The sequence below is a fragment of the Neoarius graeffei genome, chromosome 16 (assembly GCF_027579695.1).
Source record: "Neoarius graeffei isolate fNeoGra1 chromosome 16, fNeoGra1.pri, whole genome shotgun sequence".
Taxonomy (NCBI): Eukaryota; Metazoa; Chordata; class Actinopteri; order Siluriformes; family Ariidae; genus Neoarius; species Neoarius graeffei.
The window spans coordinates 54490735-54516308 of NC_083584.1; the positions used below are offsets into that span (position 1 = coordinate 54490735).

The 25574-nt window shown below is 43.0% G+C and overlaps 1 protein-coding gene across 1 annotated transcript in view; it reads left to right on the forward strand.

Moving 5' to 3' along the window:
* Positions 1-2649: 2649 nt before the first annotated feature.
* tax1bp1a (Tax1 (human T-cell leukemia virus type I) binding protein 1a) overlaps positions 2650-25574 on the forward strand; it is a 61906-nt gene continuing 38981 nt past the window's right edge. Inside the window, exons 1-4 of the mRNA XM_060943188.1 lie at positions 2650-2768; positions 7752-7970; positions 24364-24466; positions 24732-24922. Coding sequence (XP_060799171.1) covers positions 7776-7970; positions 24364-24466; positions 24732-24922 — 489 coding nt within the window. The 5' untranslated portion in view covers positions 2650-2768; positions 7752-7775. The remainder of the gene's footprint in view (positions 2769-7751; positions 7971-24363; positions 24467-24731; positions 24923-25574) is intronic.

Below are 25574 nucleotides of genomic sequence, written 5' to 3' on the forward strand. Positions count from 1 at the left end.
TAATATTGGATCATTTTCCTCAATAAATAAATCTCTCATCTCATCTCATTATCTCTAGCCACTTCATCCTGTTCTACAGGGTCGCAGGCAAGCTGGAGCCCATCCCAGCTGACCACGGGCGAAAGGCGGGGCACACCCCGGACAAGTCGCCAGGTCATCACAGGGCTGACACACAGACAACCGCTCACACTCACATCCACACCTACGGTCAATTTAGAGTCACCAGTTAACCTAACCTGCATGTCTTTGGACTGTGGGGGAAACCGGAGCACCCGGAGGAAACCCACGCGGACACGGGGAGAACATGCAAACGCCGCTCAGAAAGGCCCTCGCCGGTCACGGGGCTCGAACCCGGACCTTCTTGCTGTGAGGCGACAGCACTAACCTAGTGCTGTCAAAGTTAACGCGATAATAACGCGTTAACGCGATCTCAATTTAACGCGATTAAAAAAAATAGTGCCATTAACGCAAATTCTAATTTGGCCCTGCGAGTCACCCATAGTTCCTGTTGAGGCTTGTCGCGCGCTGCTTCAATAAGAGTACGTGTGAGTGATGGAGAAAGGCATAGACATATAAACATCCTCTCCGCCATATTGGATGGGGCAAAATGGAGAATAAAGATGCCTCATTCATGTGCTGCGTTTAACTGTACCAACAGGTTTACCGTCCAAACGAGATCACATGGGATTACCTTTCACAGGTGAGACTGGAAAAATACTTTTCAATACTGTTCCTTCAGTCTTCAGTTTCCCAGCTTATCTCCACCGGGGGGGTGTATAGTTATAAGCAGTGAGAATTAGATAATACAGTGCCACACTATGATGAACGTTTTTGAACGTATGATGAATATTTTTATTTTTGTTATCTGTTTTTTTCTTCTTTTATGGCAAATACTTCTCTTCAAAAGAAACTAATGAAGAGTAAAAAAAAAAACATTTTTTAATTTTCACAGTGATATGCACTTTATTTTTCAGCCCTTGGTTTTCTCATCTAATATGGAAGTTATGGATGTCAGTGGCTGTGACAAGACGTGTTATGCTCTGCAATAAAAAAAAGAAAAGAAACATTGGTACAAAGCAAGCCCATTCACTTTTTTATGCTGATAAGAGAATCACAATGGTTTTTCATGTGACAAAAATGTGCGATTAAATTGCGATTAATCGCGAGTTAACTGACAGTTGCGACATTAATCGCGATTAAATATTTTAATCGCTTGACAGCACTACGCTAGCCACTACACCACCATGCCGCCCTCAATAAATAAACAGGGATGTGATTTTTCCGCGAATTCGCGGAATTCCGCTTTTTTCACCTCAAAACTTGAAAAAAAATGTTTCCGATTTTTCCCTCAAATCCACATTCGTATCCTATTCGTTCCGACTTTGTTTGAAAGATGGCAGCCTCGGATTTGCAGCTTTATGCCTCGATCACGGAGGCTGCCATCTTTCAACTCTTTGTTTGAAGCGAGCGCGTTCATTGGTTGTTACAGAGCGATGGGCCAATCACGTACCTCGTTTCATCTCATTGACGTAATTACGTCATTTACGCAATTACATCATTGAGATGAAACGAGGTACGTGATTGGCCCATCGCTCTGTAACAACCAATGAACGCGCTTGTTAGCTGTACGTAAGCTCGCTTCAAACAAAGAGTTGAAAGATGGCAGCCTCCGTGATCGAGTGTAAAGATGCAAATCGAGTTAAAGAAATCGACAGAATAGTGAAAAACAAGTTCCGCTGGGAATGGTTGGAGAAAGAGGTTGCTACAGACGTTGGACATGAGACTGTGAGACATTTGTTCAGCGATTTCGTTCTTTGGGGAGAGGGCAGAGGTCTCTGGCTGTCAAGTTTGGGGATACTGGGACCTCCCCTGCCCGAGCTACGAGCGTCCAAAGTCGGGATAGAAACGAAACCTAAGCGGAGCGCCGCGGCTCGCCTCGGGGCGAATTACGTCCCAAGGCTAGCGGGCCTTGCTCGCGCTGGTTCTTTTGGGGGGGGGGGGTGAGTGAGTGAGTGAATGTGTGTGTGTGTGTGTGTGTCAGAGTTGCATGTTGACCATTAAATTGGCTTGAATTTGTTAATCATGACAAGTTTTTTCTTGTGTGTTTTGCTTGCCATTTTAGGACAATTTTTAAGTCAGAAAAACCCAGGAGCTTCGGGGGGCTTCCCCCCTTGTCCCCCCACCAGGGCGCTGCCCTGGACCAGCTGGGGGCCTGTGGCCCCCAGACCCCCGCCTAAAATTTTCAGATAATTTCACCAGCCCCAAATCACATCCCTGAATAAATGACCAAGTATAATATTTTTGTCTCATTTGTTTAACTGGATTCTCTTTATCTACTTTTAGGACTTGTGTGAAAATCTGATGAGGTTTTAGGTCATATTTATGCAGAAATATAGAAAACGCTAAAGGGTTCACAAACTTTCAAGCACCACGTACTTCCAGAACCACACTAAAGAGTATGTTAGAACCACTGAGCTCTACATAATAATAATAATAATAATAATAATAATAATAATTTTCTGATTTTTATGTAGAGCTCAGTGATAACCAGCGAGCGGGTGCGCCTTATTCTGACATATTCCGATTCAGGCTCCGCCCCATCCGTTGAGGACCAATCATCAACCAGAAGCTGCTGGAAAGGATGTGACGTCACAAAGAGTCCCACACTGATATGTTGACGGGCAGGGACGCTGTCATTGTCATGCGTTGCTAACAGAACCCTTTAGCTAAGTCAGCAATCGCTGTGCGTCTGCAAACATGGACCAGAGGTACATTATTAATTTATTAAATACATGAATTTAGTTTGCTGTTCTTGAAGACGCGCCTTTGCTCTGTGGCTAACGCGTGCTAGCTTGTTAGCTCGGTCATATTGGACAATGACAGCGCAGGATGCGCAGATGTTCCTCATTCCACATCCAGATGTTGTCCGTTAGTCCATCAGTAGCTGTGAGGCTCATTCACGCTGCATCATTTCACACCACTGTGCACTTTGGGATGAGATCACATGTGCGGTTTGCATTGTGTTACTGTGGTTGTATCAGCAGCACAACATCTTGGCCTTTCTCTCGGGGAGTGCATTGGATATACTGTCTGTCTGTCTGTCTGTGGTCGTTTAGGAAGCAGAAGCAGTCCCTCTGTGTGGAATCATAGAGTAGTATGGGCCATGTGATCACAGGGAGCTTACTCATGAAAATCATCACCATCATCATCTAATACAAAAATCTCATCATCCAAGACCACATTAAGTTGCACAGATTTCTCTCAGCTTCTGCACTCGACCCCTCCCTTTGCGTCATGTCTGATGAGGGATGTCATGACCGACATACCTGACCGAAGCAGAGGGGTAGATATTACTTAACTTGCTTGGCATGTGCTTGTAGAACACATTAAGAATACTCTGACAGATTATCAAAAGGTAATGCCAAGAGAAACCCAACCTGATTTTTTTTTTTAACCTTGTGAAAGGGTTGTTTTACAATCAGGGTACAAAGTTTGTGTCACAGGGGTCCAAAATTCAAATTGATTCAAACTGGTTCTTGTAGCAGTTTTTAAGTGAAGGACAAGTTAAAGAACAGATAGGCATGTGTAATAGTTTGTATTATAACAAGATTAAGTGTAGCTTTAAGCAGGGCTGGGAGAAACAAATGAAGTGATTCTCGGAGAGGACTTTTTTTTTGACAATTCAGAATCCATTACGGGCGGCACGGTGGTGTAGTGGTTAGCGCTGTCGCCTCACAGCAAGAAGGTCCGGGTTCGAGCCCCGTGGCCGGCGAGGGCCTTTCTGTGTGGAGTTTGCATGTTCTCCCCGTGTCCGCGTGGGTTTCTTCCGGGTGCTCCGGTTTCCCCCACAGTCCAAAGACATGCAGGTTAGGTTAACTGGTGACTCTAAATTGACCGTAGGTGTGAATGGTTGTCTGTGTCTATGTGTCAGCCCTGTGATGACCTGGCGACTTGTCCAGGGTGTACCCCGCCTTTCGCCCGTAGTCAGCTGGGATAGGCTCCAGCTTGCCTGCGACCCTGTAGAACAGGATAAAGCGGCTAGAGATGATGAGATGAGATGAGAATCCACTACTTCCATAGTGCTTTTAAATATAAGGCTGTAAGCTTTGTGTTAGTTGTCTCTAATATTTATGTCCCAATATCTTGACCACATTTTAGGATGAAAATAATAATTTTAGATATGTTATTTTGTATTGAAAAATTAGCTGTCTCGGAGAGGACATTTTTTGACACAATTACATACTAATTTGATCAAAATAATCTGAAAACTTAGACTACGTTCAGACTGCACCCTGAAATGACCCATATCCGATTTTTTTGCCCATATGCGACCTGTATCCGATTTGTTATTGACAATCTGAACGACACAGATCCGATTTTTTCACATGCGACCCAGGCCGCTTGGATATGTGGTCCTAATTCCGATGCATATCCGATATTTTCACATGCGACTGCAGTCTGACCGGACAGGCCGCATTCATGCGACCTACATGTCATCAACAAGAGACAAACGTCACTATTCTGCGTTGGCTAATCCCGCCTCTTTGGTGGAAAACAACAACATTTGTACAGTTTTCAGAATTTAAATAGACTTTTATAGAATTGATCAAGCTAATGGTGGATTTGGTAGGGACCTGGATGTTTATCTGTTAGCCTGATTAAATAAAACAGTTTCTATAACTGATTTATAACTTAAACCATCCTGTATTACAAGATTATAAGATTGTTCTGGAAATTTCCAGTAATTTGACACCTTCGGTCTCATTAGTCTGCTGCCCACATTAATCAGATTATTGTGTGAGTTCCGCCGCCGCCACAAAAACCACATCACCAGGTCTCGCCTCATCTCCATAGCAAACTGCACTGGTGTTTCTGCACCTTGAGCCAGCGCTGAGAGAAGTTGCAGAATTCAGCTGGCTATAAACAATCTAAATAAACATTTATAAAAATGTAGAAAAAGTTTATTAATATGACGAAATAAATATGTGCAAATTATTAAGCCTGAATTAAGAATTTGGTAATACAGCGGCCGTATCCCAAATGACTGCCTACTGAAGCTCGAGTGCACTATATAGAGTTTAAAATTCCATTACTTCCTAGTAACATGTAGTGCACTTATATAGAAATTAGAGAGACATTTAGGAGTCAACCCTCGTTACCAGGCTACACGTTTTCATTTCAGTACAAAAACACACATGAGACCTCACACTTTAACACTAACCAGATAATTAAACAAACAAACAAAAAAAAGAAATCATTGAACTTGAAGAGTGCGCTTTTTTTTTGTTTACGTATTACGTAGATGTGCTTATTACATGTCAATTTGCGCATGCGGGACACTTTTGGGTCGTTTTCCGTTCATATTGGAGATCGCATACAAGTCTCATATAATTGGTAATGTGAACGGCCTAACAAAAAAATCGGATTCCACAACAAATTGGATATGGGTCGTTTCAGGTTGCAGTCTGAACGTAGTGTTACTGGCATTCAACATTAAAACTTAACTATGTTTCCAATGATATGGAACCAAATATTTGTTTTATGGTATAAAGAATGATTTAAGTGCATCCCTTTTGGAGCTACCTGTGGTCAAAAAAGCACTTTTTCTAAATGACACGAGTAATTTTGCTAAATATGACATATATTGCCATACATTCACCAAAAATAACATCACCAAATTTTTTTTGCATGGTAAATAGAGCTATCACAGGGTTACAATAAACAACCAAGTTTATTTAGTCAAGCCTTTTGATATTGAAGATAATAAGTGTTAAATGTGATTTTTAGCTTGCATACCCTGATTGTAAAACAATCCGAAAATAATAAATGATGTCTTACTTTGTAAATGGACCGTCGGTGTGAATTTGTGAGTGCGAATGGTTGTTTGTCTCTATGTGTCAGCCCTGTGATGACCTGGTGACTTGTCCAGGATGTACCCCGTCTCTCGCCCATAGTCAGCTGGGATAGGCTCCAGCTTGCCTGCGACCATGTACAGGATAAGCGGTGATGGATGGATGGATGGATGTCTTACTCCAGATAATATATACTCTCAGACCACTTTAATAGAAACACTTGTACACCTGGGCCTTTATGCAGTTATCATACTCAAACCGGCGACCGCCATGATACGGTTCAGATCACAGCGATCGCATGTTCCTTATTGTGATGTTCGATGTGAAGGTTAACTGAAGTGCTTGACCTGAATCTGAATGATTGCCACATGATTGGCTGGTTAGAGAACTGCATAAATGTGCAGGTGTTCCTAATAATGTGGCAGGTGAGTGTATATCAGAGTTAGAAAAACAACAAAACTGATAACAGAAAGATAAAATGTTTAACCAGAATAAGAAACTCCAGCTTTTTACAGTAGTTCAAAATCATTATTATTATTATTATTATTATTATTATTATTAGTAGTAGTAGTAGTAGTCAAAAAGTCAAAGTCCTTCTCACACCAGAATCTGGTCTTCCCAGGCAGTCTCCTGTCCCAGTACTAACCGACTCTTTTTAAGGCGTATGGGTGCAGCGTCAATCTCCGTTTCGATAGCCCTCAGCCTCTCACCTATACAGCTAGGGTTATAGTGGGGGGCTAGTCCTCTGGTAACCACGAGAGTTTGACTTCCCCACTCGCATCTGTATTGCAGCGTGCCTTGCCAGACGGTAGTAGGTACCGGTACCATTTTTGTGATGGTCTTTGGTATGCCCCAATTGCGAGTAGAACTCATGATCTCCTGGTCGAGAGGTGGACACGCCAACTTGTGGCCATTAATAGTAGTAGTAGTAGTATAATTATTTCTTTAGTACCTTGTAAACTCTAATTCCAGCCCCAACGATCACACCCATATGTCCTTGTTGAACATCTCATTACAGATTTATTCCCCTTTTCCTGTGGGGCGGCATGGTGGTGTAGTGGTTAGCACTGTCGCCTCACAGCAAGAAGGTTCTGAGTTCAAGTCCAGTGGCTGACAGGGGTCTTTCTGTGTGAAGTTTGCATGTTCTCACTGTGTCTGCATGGTTTTCCTCCGGGTGCTCCAGTTTCCCCCACAGTTCAAAGACATGTGGTTAGGTTAACATGGGATGGCCTTGGGCTGAAGTGCCCTTGAACAAGGCACCTAACCCCCAGCTGCTCCCTGGGTGCTGTAGCAGAGCTGCCCACTGCTCTGGGTATGTGTGTGTTCATTGCTTCAGATGGGTTAAATGCAGAGGACAAATTTCACTGTGCTTGAGTGTACATGTGACAAAATCTTCTTATAATAAGCTCCACTCTTCTGGGAAGGCTTTCCACTAGATTTTGGGGCGTGGCTGTGGGGATCTGGGTTCATTCAGTTATAAGAGCATTAGTGAGATCAGACATTGGTGTTGGGATGTTGAGGCTCCAGTTCCAGTTCTTCCCAAAGGTGTTCAGTGGGGTTGAGTTCAGTCAGGGCTCTGTGCAGGACACTTGAGTTCTTCTACTCTAACCTTCACACACCATGTCTTCACACACCATGTCTTCATGGAGCATCGTCATGCTGGAACAGGTTTGGGCCTTTTAGTTCCAGTGAAGGGAAACTGTAATGTTACTGTGCACAAAGACATTCTATACAATAGTGTGATTAAAAATCTGTGGTAATATTTTGGAGAAGAATCACAAATGGATGTGATGGTCAGGGTGTGCATACTTTTGGCTGTATCACGTATACAAATATATTCAGAGTGTTCTGTGTCTTCAGGTTTGCTTTTCTTTCCTTCATTTTTTTTTGTGTACGTAGGTAGATAATTAGCCACAAATATCTATGATGTCATCAGCCAGTGACACCGCAGTGTCTCCAGGTGGAGGTGGAGGGTCAGTCATGGAGATGTCAAACTTCGCCCATGTGATCTTCCAGAATGTGGGGAAGAGCTTCCTGCCTCAGGCAGCACTGGAGTGCCACTACACGCTCACACCTTTCATCACCCCCCACCCCAAGGACTGGGTTGGCATCTTTAAGGTTAGCGTGTGTACACGTGTGTGTGTGTGTGTATACACACACACACACACACACACACACACACACACACACACACACACACACTAAGATCACCTCCAGTGCACTCCATATCAAAACCAGGCTTGTTTTGTCAGTACCAGATGGAAGCATGCATGCACACAGCTTTGAAGCTGTGCTTCTGTAATTTGCAAGTACAGTACATCAAACTGAATAACACTGAGCATAAAGCTTCCTTTAGCAGTCCCAAAATCTATTCTTGATTTTCATCGTAACATTGTTATTCCATTTTATACATCTTCAGGGGATGTTTGAAAGCATTCCATTTTTCACTGTGTTTAAGAGAACAACCTGAAACACACACACAATATAAATGTGAACTTCATTTTGTGTCTCTGGGCATTACAGCTGGTAGTGGTTTTTGGTATCTCCACCCCTTCCCCCATTTCTCGTCTCCGCCTTCTCCCTCTATGCCCCAGACCCAATTTCATTAAGGCATTTAATCGTACACATACTTGAATTGAAATAGATGAGTGGAAACTTGGCATCTTGTGAGGTTAAAGCCACAGTTTATAGACAGTGTAAAAACTAACTTCAAATCAACCAGATCTAACAGAACTGGGATAAGAGTAGAGGTTAATGGGAGGAAAAGTGATTTGGAAATACATGGTTAATCCACACAGTATTAGTCTTTTGATGGTTGTGTTTTTTTTTTTTTTCTTTTTCCCCGAGCTGCAAGTGGCAGGCATTTCCTGTAATAGTTAAGTTGAGTGTTAGAGGGAGCAGAATCCAGTGGCCTGGACATCATTTTGTAGATGTTCTTTGGTTTCTTATAAATTACTTTTAGCAGTAGTTTATTTATCACTAGCTTTGTCATTGTTCCTACTCTTCCCTGTTTGTTCTTCATCCCTGGAGAATGTTTAAGCAGAACAATTATTGCATTTCAGTGGTCAAAATACTTTTTTCCAGTGTTCTGCAATATTGCAGAATGTCAAAATTTTGTTCTGCAATTTGGAAATATTTTCTGCAAATACACAAGCCTCCATACTACACCCTTCTCAACCTAATAATGCCAATATTTACATCATATCTAGCTTTACAACTCATTAGCATTACTGTAATTCTTTATTCTCTCACTCTATTTTTAATTTCAGTCTTCACAGATCCTTCTCTGCAGCAAAGTTATCATTCCATGATACCTCCACAGGTCTTTCATCCCCCTCGCCCTGACACTACGGGCTACTACAACTTGAAATATACCAACTAATTCATGAATGTACTAGTTATCACACCCACACATTATCCTTCCACACAACATACTAATAAAGGGATCACCACAATAAAAAATAGAACACAACTGTTCTTCAAGAAACAAAACATTCATTTTCATGTTACACGTCATGTTACATTTTGTCAAGATTAAGTTTCTATCTTGAACAATAGATTGTTACTCAAAATGTACTTCATTCACAGTGTTTGCATCTGCAACATGTAGTTTTAAATTGAAAGCAAGGTTTCAATTCTACACTCTGTTACATCTTACGATGATGCAAAGAATTGATGCCATTAAGGAATAAAACCCAACTGGCAAATGGAAAGACGTTTGGGTTCATTGTGTTTGCCTGGCTTCTAAAGTGCAAGGTCATGAACTGAACTGAGGACTACTGCAGGGGCTTCACTGCTCTAAACTAACAACAGAAAACTGGGTACAAACTAATCATGACAAAACTGAGAGCTACAGAACTGAACCTATGAGCTTTGTCTTACAGGGCAACTGTTTTACTTTGTGCTAGTCTGCACCACAGGCAAGACAGCACTAGTAAAAAAAACATAGAACATGTACACAAAACATGTACCGTATTAGTGTAGCTTGGTATGAGAAAACAAAATACTCAAAAGTATCAATGAATAAAGGTAAAATACTGTTGCTGTCTTCAAAAGGGATATAATATCAGTATAATTTTGCATGATTCAACAATACAATATATACAAACCTATACAATTTACCAATATATATGTATCCAACTATAACAGCAACCGTCTTCATTTTTGTCACCCTCGCGGACGCAATCTGTCGCTGTTGTTGTTGGAGTCACGCTGGCTGCCGGTTTTGCCAAGATACGACAAAATCGTCCTTGTTTTCTTGGCGTTTTTGTCGGACTCTTGCCCCGAAGAAACAATCCTCTTCTTGGGAGCCATGTTTGTTGTTACATCGGAAAATGGCAACTGCCCTTATTTGGTTGTCATCGCCTTTCGTCGGTATTACGTAAATATTGCTCAACTTTGACCTGGAAAACGCCGTCAGGTTCGCGCAGCGCAGGTTTCAGTTTATTTACAGCGCCGCTAGTTTGCTAAATTGAGAACCACTGTATCCCGAACCTGATTTTTTTCATTCTGCAAAATTGCAGGTTGTTTAATTTTTCTTCTGCAATCTTGAAAATCATTCTGCAAAATGCAGACGGGTATTTCGAACACTGCATTTAATAAGCTTTCTTCTCTTATTGTGAAACATTTGTTAAAGGCCTGTTACGGTTGTGCACATTCTAAAAATAGGTACCCTATGGGTACATGTGGCTACTGCTTATAAATAAAATAGTTTTCTGATACCATGTCTATACAGTAAATATAGCATATTTACTCTATGAAGCAGTAGCCACAAAAATGAAGCGTAATCCAAAAATGAACAATCTAAAAATCACAGTAGTAAAATTATACCAAGTGTCTGTACTTTATATTATTCTACTCTTACCTTTTACAGTTTTCAAAACTGAAACCTCTGAACCGAGGCTGACATACACACGCTGTCGCCATGACCCAAACTCTTATTTCCCGGAAACGGCCCGGTGCTAGAGCTCGGTGGTCTCAATACTCTTTTTGACAACTTCCTGTAACAACTCAGAAGTGTGTCACATCTACGTCACACATGGGACCATTGGCCGAAGGCGACGAGGAAAGGGGGATGACCTGGAGTACATTTTAAAATACGAACGCACTTTCCCTCGGTAATAAGCATAAACATGTCTGAAAGCGATTTCTTTAGTTTATTCCATTTATTTTGAATGGTGAACCGAATTGTATACAGTCACCGGTCATTTTAATAGGAACACCTGTATGCGCATGCGCTATTGTTACACTCATTCTTACATCTATATGAGGCAGTAGCCACAAAAAGAACATTCTTTCAAATAAGGTATGGTACACTGCCTATAAAATGAACCCAACTCAACAGCTCTGACACAACACTGACTGTGAAATGCCGTTACAGGATTGCCAAATGACTCACAGTAGCTCAGAAGCATCATTCATTCATTCAGTCATTTTCAGCAGCCGCTGTATCCTGGTTTAAGGTTGCATTGGATTTTGAGGAACATTGTGTGTGAGGTGAGAATAGACACTCATTCTCACCAAGGGGCAATTTAGAGTAAAGCAATCCAGCATGTTTTGGGGAATTGGGAGGAACCTGGAGAACCAAGAGAAAACTTGCATGGGGAGAATATACAAAAGCCCTCAGGGACAGTAACCTCAGTTTGGGACCCTGGAGCAGTAAGGTGGCAGTGCTGTGCACAGAGCCACCCTCAGGAACATTGTATTATACTGTAGGTTTTTCTTTGTCTCTTTTACAGTGCAATGCAATAATGAGTACACCCTCTTTGAAAAGTAACATTTCACACAATATGACAAGGAACACAAAGATATATTTCCAAAATGTTCCCAGACTAAGTTAAACACAGGTTCTGTTGAGCTTTTGAACTCAAAACAAAGGCTACTAATATAACTTAAATGATTTTTATTTCAGTTTTAGTGAAATTTGTGTGGTGCAGAAATGAGTACACCCCACTGAAGGGCTCTGAGTAAAGCAACTTTTTAGGCTACCAATGTGGACCTGAACAAACAATTAACCACAGGTGAGTCTAATTAGTCATTACACAGGTGTTAATTAGGCAGTTGGCTACAAAAGGCTGTTACCTAAAGCAAACTACCCTTTCCCATTTCCTGCTGTCAGCAATGGCACCTCATGGCCAGGAAATGTCTCTGGATCTGAGAAAGCGGATTATTGCTTTACACAAGAGAGGTGAGGGCTACAAGAAGATCAGTAAAGCCTTACTTATCAGTAAGAATACGGTTGCAAAAGTGATCCAAAAATTCAAGACAGATGGAACTGCAGCCAAAGTACAGAGACGTACAGGCCGGCCAAGAAAATTAACACCCAGGCAAGAGCGGCTTGTAATGAGAAAAGTTGAGGAAAATCGGCATACAAGTGCACAACAGGTATCTAAGGAAGTAGAGACTGAAATTGGAGTGAATGTGTCACGTGACACAATATGCCGTACAGTGCAGCGGAATGGCATGCATGGGTGTCGTCCCCGAAGGAAGCCTCTCCTAAAGCCCAGTCACAAAAAAGCCCGTCTAGAGTTCACCAGGGCACATGCTGAAAAGGATGAAGGCTACTGGGACTCTATACTCTGGAGTGATGAGACCAAAATCAATCTTTTTGGAACTGATGGCTTCAAAACAGTCTGGCATCACAAGGGTGAGGAGTACAAGGAAAAATGCATGGTGCCCACAGTGAAACATGGAGGGGGTAGTGTTCTTATGTGGGGTTGCATGAGTGCTGCGGGTGTTGGAGAACTGCATTTCATTGATGGCATCATGAATTCTCAAATGTACTGCTCTATACTGAAAGCTAAGATGCTTCCATCACTTCGGGCCGTTGGTCGTCGTGCCATTTTTCAACATGACAATGACCCAAAACACACATCTAAGGCCACTGATGACTTTCTGAAGAAGAACAGGGTGAGAGTGATTCCATGGCCAAGTATGTCACCTGATCTGAACCCTATAGAGCATCTTTGGGGAATACTGAAGAGGCAGGTTGAGCATCACTCTCCATCCAACATCCAGGCTCTGAAAGATGTCATCCTTGAAGAATGGAAAAAGATTGATGTAGCCAAATGTTGTGAACTTGTGCACTCCATGCCAAGGAGACTTGGGGCTGTCATTGCAAATAATGGAGGCCATACAAAGTACTAAATGTACCGGATGTAATTGAGTTTGTTGTGGGGTGTACTCACTTTTGCTCCACCCCACTTTCACGGAAACAGAAAAATATGTAATTTAAGGCATCTTTTCACCTTTCTGCTTGAGTTATAATGTAAGAACATAGTGCAATAAACATCATCAAGGAACTGTTTGGGACATATTGTTTGTGTTCATGGGACATATTGTTTGTGTTCATTTTAATACTGTGAAAAATGTCGTTTTTCAGGGGGGGTGTACTCATTATTGCATTGCACTGTATTTATATATATATATATATATATATATATATATATATATATATATATATATATATATATATATATGTGTGTGTGTGTGTGTGTGTGTGTGTGTGTGTTATTTACCAGCTGGGAGGTCCGTATCGTGAAATACCGTGACCGAGGTCAGTATTCAAGGCCAAGGTCACGGTATTTCACCATACGGACTGACCTTAAGCTGGTAAATAATATTGTGGCAGCGGGGGCGTGGTCAAGAGTTGGTCTGTGAATGGAGGGCGGAGTCAGGGAAGGTAAAGGCCAATTTATGCTGACAACCCAGTCCTTGCAGATAGCGTCGCAGATAGCGTCTGCGTAGCCCCCCAACCTTCGCAGACGCTCTGTGCGCACCTCCCAAAAATTGTGACCACCGCAGAAGCCTTGTAGACAGCGTCGCAGACAAGAGAGCTCTGATTGGTCCACTCTACATCCGCTGTACATGCACTTCCGCTTCCCTACTTTCCCGGTTTGGTTTGTTTTCACGACCGCCATTTTTAAAAACATGAGCGAAGATGGAGCAGCACGAAGAGCGGTTGATCGAGGAAGTGAGGAACTGCGTACATCTATACAACTCCAGTTCTAGTCATTATAAGTAACCAGAGGATAAACACTCCACTAACCACACCCACCAACTACTCCTAGCGACTTCGCGACCCCTTGCGTTGTGGCGGTGAATAACATCGCGCACGTCTATTACTCCCCGCTCAACGATAAATTACAACTGTCTGCGAAAAGCTGTCTGCGAAAGCCTTGTGGCAAGAGCATGCAGAGGCCCTAAGTGGTAGAATCACTGCACCTGATGGGAATTAACCTGTGTTTGTGTCTTCCCCAGTGACCGTGCCCTATAAGAGGAGAGGGAGAGCAGAGAAAGGGAGCTCCCCCCCAACCCAAACACTGGTGTGCGTGCGTGTGTGGCTGGGAGAGTGAATGTTGAATGCTGAAAAGCGAGAAAATAGAGTTTTATAAGAACTCAGTTCTGGCCTGCCATGCTTCTGTGCTCCACCCACCTGCTCGGATTTTACAGCGGTGCTGAAACCCAGGATTCGGAGTGCAGAAGAGAACAGCCCCATGGAGTCCTCCCCCTTCAAGGACCTGGTCCATGCCCTCCCCACGGCCTAACAGAGCCAGCACCAGGCGCTGATCGCCCTCCAGAAGGAGCAGGAACAATGGTTCGAAGCCCTGGTGCTGGCGCAGCAGGAAGATCGCCAGGCGTTCTGGCACCTGCTTGCGTCGGCAGGGTTCACCACCGCCACGGACCCTCCCCACCCTCACCCTAATGAAGATGGGTCTGCATGATGACCCCGAAGCCTTCCTCGCTCTCTTTCCAACGGCAGGATAGCGTGTCTCCTCTTCTTCTCTCTCTCTCTCTGCTCCCTTTCCTCGCCCCATTACTCCACCGCGGAGGCGGGGGCCTGCTCCACCCCAGCTGACCCGCCGCACCCATGGTACCCTACCATTTCCTTCTTCCTTGTCTGTGTCTTCTCCTCCCTTAGGTGCGTGATGTCCGGAACACCGGTGCAGAGGGAGAGCCTGGGCCGGTATGCTGGCGCTGCGGGGAACCAGGGCACCTCCAGCATCAGTGCTCGGCGATGGAGGTGGGCGCGGTGGTCTGGATCCCCGACGCGCCAGGGACCGCCCTCGATCGGGCCAGAGCATATCACATACCAGTGAGTATCCAAGTGGATACGTATCAGGCTTTGGTGGACTCCGGCTGTAATCAGACCTCAATCCACCAAAGCCTGGTGCAAGACGAGGCATTGGGGAGAGCACAATTGGTGAAGGTGTTGTGTGTGCACGGGGATGTTCACAACTACCCTTTAGTGTCAGTCCACATTCTATTTCGAGGGGAAAAATTTAGAGTAAAGGTGGCGGTTAAACCTCGCCTTACCCGCTCGATAATTCTGGGGACTGATTGGCCAGGTTTTAGGGAATTAATGGCGCATTTAGTGAAGAGTGGGGCCTGCCATAGTTTAGCGAGGGGAGGTCCCGGAGTGGCATTGCCGGGAGCGGCTGTCACAGAGCCGTCTATGTCATCACCGCGTCAGAGTGAGGAGCAGCCTGCTCCTCCTCCCTCTCTCAGGGATTCCCTTGCGGATTTCCCGTTAGAGCAGTCACAAGACGAGACTCTGCGGCATGCATTTGACCAAGTGAGAGTAATCGATGGTCAAACTCTCGAGCCAAACACCACACCGTCCTTCCCCTGTTTTTCCATTATTAAGGATAGATTATACCGAGTGATGCAGGACACTCAGACTAAGAAACCAATAACGCAGCTTTTAATCTCAAAGAGCCGCCAGGAATTCATATTCCAGGTGGCTCACTTTAATCCCATGGCCAGACACTTGGGGCAGGATAAGACACTAGCCCAAATAATGGCCCGGGTCTATTGGCCAGGGATTCGCGGCAATGTCCGTAGGTGGTATACGGCATGCCACGAATGCCAGTTAGTAAATCCCGTGGCCATTCCAAAAGCGCCTTTGCGCCCTCTGCCGTTAATCGAGACCCCATTCGAAAGAATTGGGTCAGCACGAGGATATCACTTTATTTTAGTTCTGGCGGACTATGCAACGCGATATCCGGAAGCAGTGCCTCTTCGCAATGTCTCAGCACGTAGTATTGCAGAAGCGCTCTTCCGCGTCATCTCCCAAGTCGGAATCCCCAAAGAGATTCTGACTGATCAAGGCACTACGTTTATGTCACGCACACTGCACGAACTGTATGGTTTACTGGGAATTAAGCCTATCTGCACCAGCATTTATCACCCACAAATGGATGGCTTAGTCGAACGGTTTAATCACACCCTCAAGAATATAATTAGAAAATTTGTAAGCAAGGACGCACGTAACTGGGATAAATGGCTCGAGCCCCTGTTATTCGCAGTGCGAGAGGTCCCGCAAGCCTCCACGGGGTTCTCCCGTTCTAATTATTATACGGGCGTAAGCCACGTGGCATTTTGGATGTGCTACGTGAAAATTGAGAGGAGGGACCTTCAACCAGTAAAAACGAAATTCAATACGTTATCGACCTGCGCGCCAAACTCCACACACTCGCGCACCTAACCCAGGAGAATTTGCGGCAGGCCCAAGAACGTCAAGTCTGTCTGTATGACAGGGGCACGTGCCTTAGGGAGTTCACACCGGGAGATAAGGTACTCGTGTTGTTGCCCACATCGAGCTCCAAATTGATCACCAGGTGGCAAGGACCCCTTGAGGTCACATGGCGAGTCAGGGACGTCGACTATGAGGTGAGGCGAACGGACAGGGGTGGGGCGTTACAGATTTATCACCTCAATCTGCTAAAACGTTGGAATGAGGAGGTCCCCTTGGTGTTGGTGGTTCCGGAGAAGGCGGAGCTGTGGCCAGCGGTTCAAAAAGGAAAATTGACATTACCCACCGCTCCGGTCCACTGTGGAGACCACCTCTCCCCGACTCAGCTCACGGAGGTCGCCCAGTTGCAGACAGAATTTTCTGACGTGTTCTTGCCCCTGCCCGGCTGCACCCACCTCATAGAACACCACATTGAGATGCCCCTGGGGGTAGTAGTGCGCAGCCGTCCATACTGACTGCCCGAACACAAAAAAAGGTGGTTCAGGAAGAACTCGAGGCCATGCTTGAAATGGGCATTGTTGAGGAGTCCCACAGTGACTGGAGCAGCCTGGTGGTCTTGGTTCCCAAGGACGACGGGTCGGTCCGGTTCTGTGTGGACTTTAGAAAAGTCAACGTGGTGTCTAAATTTGACGCATACCCAATGCCTCGTATTGACGAGTTGCTCGATCGACGAGGCACGGCTCGTTTTTATTTGACACTGGATTTGACAAAGGGATATTGGCAGATCCCCTTGACTCCTCTATCCCAAGAGAAAACTGCCTTTTCCACACTGTTTGGCTTACACCAGTTCGTCACACTTCCTTTTGGGCTGTTTGGGGTGCCCGCTACGTTCCAGCGGCTTATGGACAGGGTCCTCCGCCCCCACGCCTCCTACGCGGCCACCTACTTAGACGATATCATTATTTACAGTAATGATTGGCCGCGGCACCTAGAACACCTAAGGGTCGTCCTTAGGTCGCTGAGGCGTAATGCAAATGGCTTCCTCCTTGGTATACAAGTGCACTTCCATGGCAGGAAAAAAACAAAATTTTACCATCTATGTAGTCCCCTATTTATACAAAATTGAGTCATTCAGGATTCAGCCATGTTTTTGCTTGGCGTTAGCAACAGTTACAGGTTTTTAGCTTTCTCCTGAAATGTTTTATTTTGTCTTCCTCAGGATAGTAAAACTTGCTTTCGCTGTGAACACTGTCGTTATCACTATCCATGATGTAAAATTAATGATATTCTGAGAAATGCTGGCAAAAATGTATAAGATTTTTGATAATCTTTTAAATAAATCTTATAAAAAAATAAACGTTGACAAAAAAATGCTACTATGTTTGTTGTTGTTGTGAACGAGCGAGTCGCCAGAGGTCCATAACTGGGGTCCGTAACTGGGCTCCGTATCGTAGGATGTGGACCCGCTCGCCAGCCAATCAGGGCGCAGGATTTGATGGAAACCGGGCCGCGAAAAAAATAAATACAGTTAAGTCCAGAAATATTTGAACATTGTAATTGCTAATTTATCTATCTACCTCACTACATTAGAGGTGAAATTAAATAACAAAAGTGCAGATTTACATTTTTAATTCAAGGGTATTTACAGGGCGGCACAGTGGTGTAGTGGTTAGCGCTGTCGCCTCACAACAAGAAGGTCCGGGTTCGAGCCCCGTGGCCGGTGAGGGCCTTTCTGTGCGGAGTTTGCATGTTCTCCCCGTGTCCGCATGGGTTTCCTCCGGGTACTCCGGTTTCCCCCACAGTCCAAAGACATGCAGGTTAGGTTAACTGGTGACTCTAAATTGACCGTAGGTGTGAATGTGAGTGTGAATGGTTGTCTGTGTCTATGTGTCAGCCCTGTGATGATCTGGCGACTTGTCCAGGGTGTACCCCGCCTTTCGCCCGTAGTCAGCTGGGATAGGCTCCAGCTTGCCTGTGACCCTGTAGGACAGGATAAAGCAGCTAGAGATAATGAGATGAGATGGGTATTTACAGCCCCAAATAAAAAAAAAATTGGGACGGTATGTTGAAATTAAAACTGAAAACAATGATTTGTAAATAACCTTTGACCTGTATTTCACTCAAAGCAGTACATTATTATATGTGTCACCTCATGAAATTTGTTTTTTAAAAATAAACATTTATTTCAGCTTTGTTTCTTGCAACACATTTTTAAAAAAAAAAGTTGGGACAGTAAAGCATTTACCACTTTATAATGTTACCATTCCTTCTCACAACACTCAAAAGATGTCTGTTGACTCAAGACACCAAGTGATTAAGTGAGGTGTTTTGTCCCATTCTTCCTGCAAACAGGTCTTAAGGTGTGCAACAGTCCGGGGTCGTCATTTTTTCATTTCAAAATTCGCCACACATTCTCTATGGACCCTTTTCACGTGACGTCACGACAAACGCGGCCGCCATTTTGGACGTGTACTACCAGTAGTTTACCACAGCCAGCATTGAGGAACGGCAGCAAAGAAAGTGTTTATTTTCAGCAAGACTTCCATCATGCCACTATATTGTTGTGCACCTGGATGTAGTAACCATCAACAAACAAGGCAAGGTTTATCATTTTATCGGATCCCGACGGAGAAGATGGATAGCGGCCATAAACAGGAAAGATTGGCAGCTCTCGGCATACCAGCGCTTGTGTAGTGACCACTTTGTTGGAGGTAAGACGAATAAAATTAGCCAGAAAAGGCATTACATTGCTGTTAACATTCTGTGGCGGCGAGTGTGTAACCAAATAGGCTAAAATAACCCATTGTAACCTCTTTGTTCTTCTGTAGTAGCTATTAGCTAACGACATTAGCTAGCGTTGTGTTCCTTTGCTGTTGGTAGACTGTAGGACAGATCAGAGGCAGTGTCCTACAAACAGCGCTTAATTTGAGGGGGAGCAAGCCGGAGCACGCTCCGGAACCTCGGGCATTGGCTCCGGCAGCTATTTACACTGGATCCGGTGATCCGACACCTCTTTTGACTATGTAACAAAAAACAAACAAATAATTAAATAAATAAATGCAAGTTTATTTAGTGTTAATGTCTGATTTTGATATCTGTCTTGTTGGTGATTTCTCTCATGAAACGACATCCACAAAATATCTGCAGATGAACTTAATTTGCAGTGTTATTACAAAACATGCCCAGAAGCGCAGCGCCGCGCCCCCCCCCCCCCCTTTTTTCCGCACCGGAGCCGCTCATCCTCTGCGCTCCGGGACCTCCCACTTTACAAATTAAGCACTGCCTACAAATAAGTGTTCAAAACAATAGGAGCATGTATTTGTCTCTTAAATCCAGGCCGTTCCCTGTAATCTGTAACAACGGTTGGAGAAAGTAATGGCAAATAGTGAGTGCACAAACCATTGAAGGTAAACTGTACACAGCGCCAGGGCAGTGTGATGGTATGTCTACTTTTAGATTGTGTTAGCTGATCAATGAACACACTCGTCACTCGACGAGTTTCACGTCTTTACGACGGATACTTAAATGTGTGTTAGGTATTATTGTTGCAGTCTAAGCAGTCATTGTAGCAGCTAGATGAGCGAGAACCGAAAGGGTCTGTGCCATAAACCGTTATTTCTGTACGGCGTTGCTAATGTGTCGTTACTGTTGTTATTTCTCCCTCTGCTCGCCCTGTAAATGCCCTACGTCGCTGGATGGCGAAGGTGTTTTCTGTATCTCGCTCCTTTTTCTTGTATGTTCTCCGTTTGTCGCCTTCCTCGCATTCAAACCAATTCGAGCCGAAGTCCGCTACATGTCCAAAATGGTGGTCGCGTTTATGAAGGTCACGTGACTGAAAAGGGTCTATTGGGGACAGAGGGGACAGGCACCCTCTTCTTCCACAGCCATGCCTTTGTAATGTGTGCAGAATGTGATTTTGCATTGTCTTGTTGAAATATCCATGGAAAAGATGTCGTCTTGAAGGCAGCATATGAAGACTTTCATCATAAAATGCTATATATCCAGTTTTGCTAATTTGAGAAAAAGCCATTTTTTAAAATTGTGCATTATTGAAAAATGAAACTTATGTTATTTGAAAAGTTTATTATAAACTACTCAATCATATGACACGTTCTGATAAAATCCATAACTCATGGAAAATGAAAAAAAAAGATTTTTTTCTCAAAATGCTATAAATTCATTTGACCATTTTTTTCACAAAATGCTATATATCCAAGTTAATTAATAATGACAAAAGTCTGTAAGTTTTGCATGCAGTAAATTGTCACAATATGGTTTCTTAAATAAAAAAAGTCCTCCCAAGCGTAATAAATGTGAAACTTTACACTTAATTGTAGCATTTACCCTTTGTGACAAGAATGCGCTGAAGAATTATGTGGTAAAAGCACTATGATGGTTTCACTCCATGCTCAAAATTTTTTAAAGCTAGCAACAGGACTAAAATACAGATATGTGCACAAATCAGTTTACAAGAAAACCCTACATGCCTCATCTAAAATAATAGTTTGTTCTTTTAATCTTTTGTCCCATTTTATGTCCTGACCTGCTTCTCTCCAGCATTAAAAGCTAAATCATCATTGGAAAGTTTGTCTGCATGACAAAGAGAACAATTGTCTCCATGCATTATGAGTACACCCAATTTGTAGCACCTTTCTACCAGCAGAATACCTTATTTGCTTCTTTATTTCACACTCATATTCTACAGTCCTCCCTCTTTTTCTTGGCTTCAGTGAAACCAGAATTTTATCCTCTAATCCATCGAAATAATTCATTTTTAGCAGAGAATAGTTCTCGATTCAGCGTCACTTCAAACAATCATGGGCGCCGCCATGTTTGACAAATCGAGAGCGCTGATTGGCTGAGCGGATATAGCGCGATTCGGAAGAAAATTAGAGTGGCGGATATCGTGGTTTGATTAAAAAGTGGAACTTCATGCAATAAAAGCAATGGGATGTGTCACGTTTTGACAAAAAATGATTTGAGATGTGAATAGAACTTACTATTGACAATCTCCTATGTATATTGGTTCCAAAATTTCGAATATGGTGCTTATCGCGTTTTGTGATGAAACTCTTCGTATGATGCTCCAAAATCTCAGTGTACTTTTCTGCATTAATGCTCCATCACAGAAGTGCAAGTTACCTTTGCCAAGGGCGCTGACACAACCCCATACCATGACAGACCCTGGCTTTTGGACTTGTTGCTGGTAACAGTCTGGATGGTCCTTTTCGTCTTTGGTCCGAAAAAGTCCATTTCCTCCAAAAAAGACCTGGAATACTAATTCATCTGAATACAAAACACGTTTCCACTGTGTGATGGTCCATCTTAGATGCCTCTGAGCCCAGAGAAGTCAGTGGCGCTTCTGGACACAGTTTACATAAGGCTTTTTCTTTTTGCACAGTAAAGTTTTAACCGGTGTTTGTGGATGTAACTCCGTATTGTAGTGCATGACAAAGGTTTGCCAAAATAATCCAGAGCCCATGTGGTTCTGGCAGCTACAGATGAATGACGGTTCTTGATGCAGTGCCGTCTGAGGGATTGGAGATCACAGGTGTTCAGCTTAGGCTTGTGCCCTTGCCCTTTACAAACCGAAATTCATCCAGATTGAATTTTTTAATGATGTTACGCGCTGTAGAGGGTGAAATATCCAAATCCCTTCTTATCATTGTTTCTAAACATTTCAATAATTTTCTCATGCATTTGTTGACAAACTGGAGATCCTCAGCCCACATTTGCTCCTCAAAGAGTCGGCCTTTCCTGGATACTGATTTTGTTCTAAATCATGATTACAATCACCTGTTGACATCACCTGTTTCAAATCACATCATTATTTCATTGTTTCACCTCATTACTAGCCCTAAATTGCCTTAGTCCCACCTTTTTTTGGAGTGTGTTGCAGGCCTGAAATGCAGGAATGGATGTATATTCACAAATGAAATGAAGTTGACCAACAAAACCTAAAATGTCTTGGGTTTCATTCTGTCTACAATGAAACACAAGTCAAAGTACATTTAGAAATCACTGCTTTCATTATTTGCATTTTCCATACTGTCCCAACTTTTTCGGATTTGGGGTTTTACATCCAAATCGGGCGAAAGGTGCAGAAATTACAGGGACCAAAATTAATTGGCCAAAGTAACATGATGATGAATTAAATTGTGTTTTTTATTACTTGGTCGTAAATCATGTCCAGTCAGTGACTTTGTGGAGTCTGGAACCCATAGACATCATGAGTTTCTTCCCTGGTGTTGCTCTGCCAGGCCTTTACTGCAGCTGTCTTCACTTCTTGGGTCATTTTGCCTTCAGCAAGTGAAATGCTGCTTAACTGTGTATTTTATTTAACAAAAATCTTATGTGCTGCAGCTGTAAAGAATGTTCTGTGAACTGGCATGCTGAGTGTATTGTGAATCATACAGGTACCTACATAGCAGGGACACACACACACAAACAGCACATTCTGTGTATTGATCGTGTTGCTCAGTAGGTCACTGGCTCCCCCATGTGGTAGTGATTGTTCTATCTTATTCCTTGTTCCTTGGCTATATTTTGATAACTGTAGCTTGTGTAGATTTATGTTCTTATTTCTGCTTATATTACGATTAAAATACAGATAGCATATTACACTGGATTGTAATTTGGTATAAAATCTAAACATGGCTATAATGTATTTCATTAACTCGCTAAAGTATAAAAATGAGCGTTTTTAACCAGTTTCCGTACTTTGAGAGTATTATTGTGTGCGAGTACATGTATGAGCGCGTGTGATGAAAAGCTGCTGTATGTATGTATGTATGGTGGGCACGTTCAAAAAGCCTCCTGTAGATACTGAGCCCTTTAGGAGAAAAGACAGATTGCACTTATGCATCAAACAGATCAGAGCAGTTAACAGACATGCTTTATAACCTCTTGTGGAAATAATAGACCAATATGCAGCATAAAACGTATTAAAGCATGGATAATTTGTGGGATGTGACGCTTTACTTTCTGGCAAGGCACAAAGAGCTGTGTATAAGCTATCTGTGTGTCTCAGTCATTCTCTCCAACATGCTTATCTTTCTCTCCCAGAGATGAACAGGCAGCATGTAATTAAGCTGTCACACACTTGTGGAATGTTCCTCACACACTTGATTGATCGTCACATCAACCCTCTTATTATTTTATTCATCATTTATCAGTCCTGTACCTACAAGCAAAGACTGTCTGAAGAACGCACACACACAGACCTGCTGTGTAATTATCCGGTTATTTACGCTTCCAACTTTACCGTGTTCTAGATGAAAGCTGAAAAACTTTCCATGAAGCAGAATGATAGTCATGATATATTGTCAACAGTGTAATGTCAGGGTGTGTGTTCCTGTATTCATGCTGGCAGATTACGGTCAGTACAAAACTGTACATCCGAATACATGCACGTGTGAAAATGCATGCGCGTGAACATCCTTTCACTTAAAAGTGCTTCTCAGTCAAACTCATTCAAACACGCACACGAATTACAATAACTATACAAATATTTACAGTTCACTTTTGGAATATGGATAAAATGTAAAAATGTCACCATTTTCTCTCTCTTCTACCGCACACGCACTAACAATGGAAGAAGCTCACAATTTAACAGCTGGTTCACAGAGGAGGGAAGCTAACCTTTTCCATGCATCTCTGCAGTATTTACAAGCTGTAAAACACAATATGATAACCACACAGCTGTAGCTAATGACATGTTTAATGTACTTCATCAGATAGAGTTTGTATATGCTTGATATTGTCATCATCATACTCATTAAATTGACATGCAGCTATTATGATAACATGGTGGTTGCCATTAATGCTATTATTATCAGTCACCCTCCCTCTTTCTCTGTGATATACTTACTGCTTTCATTACAATCTAATTTTATTGGGGGTTTTTAAGCCAGTGAGAATTTAGTCTATTAAATCATCTGTAAGCTGGGAGGTCAGCATTTTTCCCCCATGAATCATTATATTAGGGCATTGATTTTGTTAAGACTTTAATTTTTCTCATTCATGTTTTGTGTGTAGGTGGGTTGGAGCAGTGCTCGAGACTACTACACTTTCCTGTGGTCTCCTATGCCTGAGAACTACACTGAAGGCTCCACTATCCACAGGGTTCTTGTCTTCCAAGGTACACGCAGACATGCCATAGAGGGCTTGTGGTATAGCTGGTGTGAGAGAGAATATGATTATAAAAACCTGACTAGCGTTTTGAGTGCAAACGCTAAACCCGCAAACAGTGTTATGAATACGTTCCGTAATTGTGTGTCTGTGCTACTGGGAGAGTGTTGCCAAAAGCCTTTTTTGCTATTTGCTGTTCCTTTGTTGCAGCATTTTCCATACTGCTTGTTCAAGAAGCTGCTGCTTGACGGCACTGTCACTGTCTGTGTTCCTAGGTTACTATGTTCCCCGTAGCGATGGTGAGTTTTATCAGTTCTGTTACGTCACGCACTTGGGCGAAATCAGAGGGGCCAGCACACCCTTCCAGTTCCGACCAGCCACCCCCACAGGGGAGGAGCTACTGACTGTAGAGGATGATGGGAATTCAGACATACTGGTGGTTACAACCAAAACCGGACTACTAGAGGTAAATGTACTGTGCATGCACGCGTGCACGTTTGTCTTACTACTTTTGTGAGGACCTTCCACCGACATATTTTATCAATAAAGATCATTCATGCTGTGCATACGCCAAAGACTGTTAAAAAAAAAAAAACATGGACAGTGTAACGTCAGAAAAGTGAAGCCACTACAGGTCTACCACTCCTGCTGGCTAGCTACAGTATAGTGCGTAGCCCCGCCCATCCCCATGTGTTTGACAGAAAATCCTTTTTTCTGGATCACTTTTCTCATCTAAACTGTCTTTCCATCTACAGTGAATAAATCAAACAGTTTTCCCTATGTTGATGTCTGCACATTTTTTTTATTTTCCCCCAGAAATTAGTTTTTAAAATGTTCTAGTGTAGCAGATTAGTGGCAAAATACTTCACTTAATGATACAAGCACCAAATTTTGCACAGACATAGATAACATCAAGATGTTTCAAAAAAGCCCGGTAGCCACACAAAAATTCAAAATGGCGGCCATTTTTCAAGATGGCCGACTTAAAAATGCATTTTGTACTGATAAAGCACTTCACTTCATGATATTGTCATCAAATTTTGAAGAAACATAGCTAAAGCCAAATAGCCTCTAGTAAGGTTAGTATCCTCACAAAATTTCAAAATGGCGGCCATTTT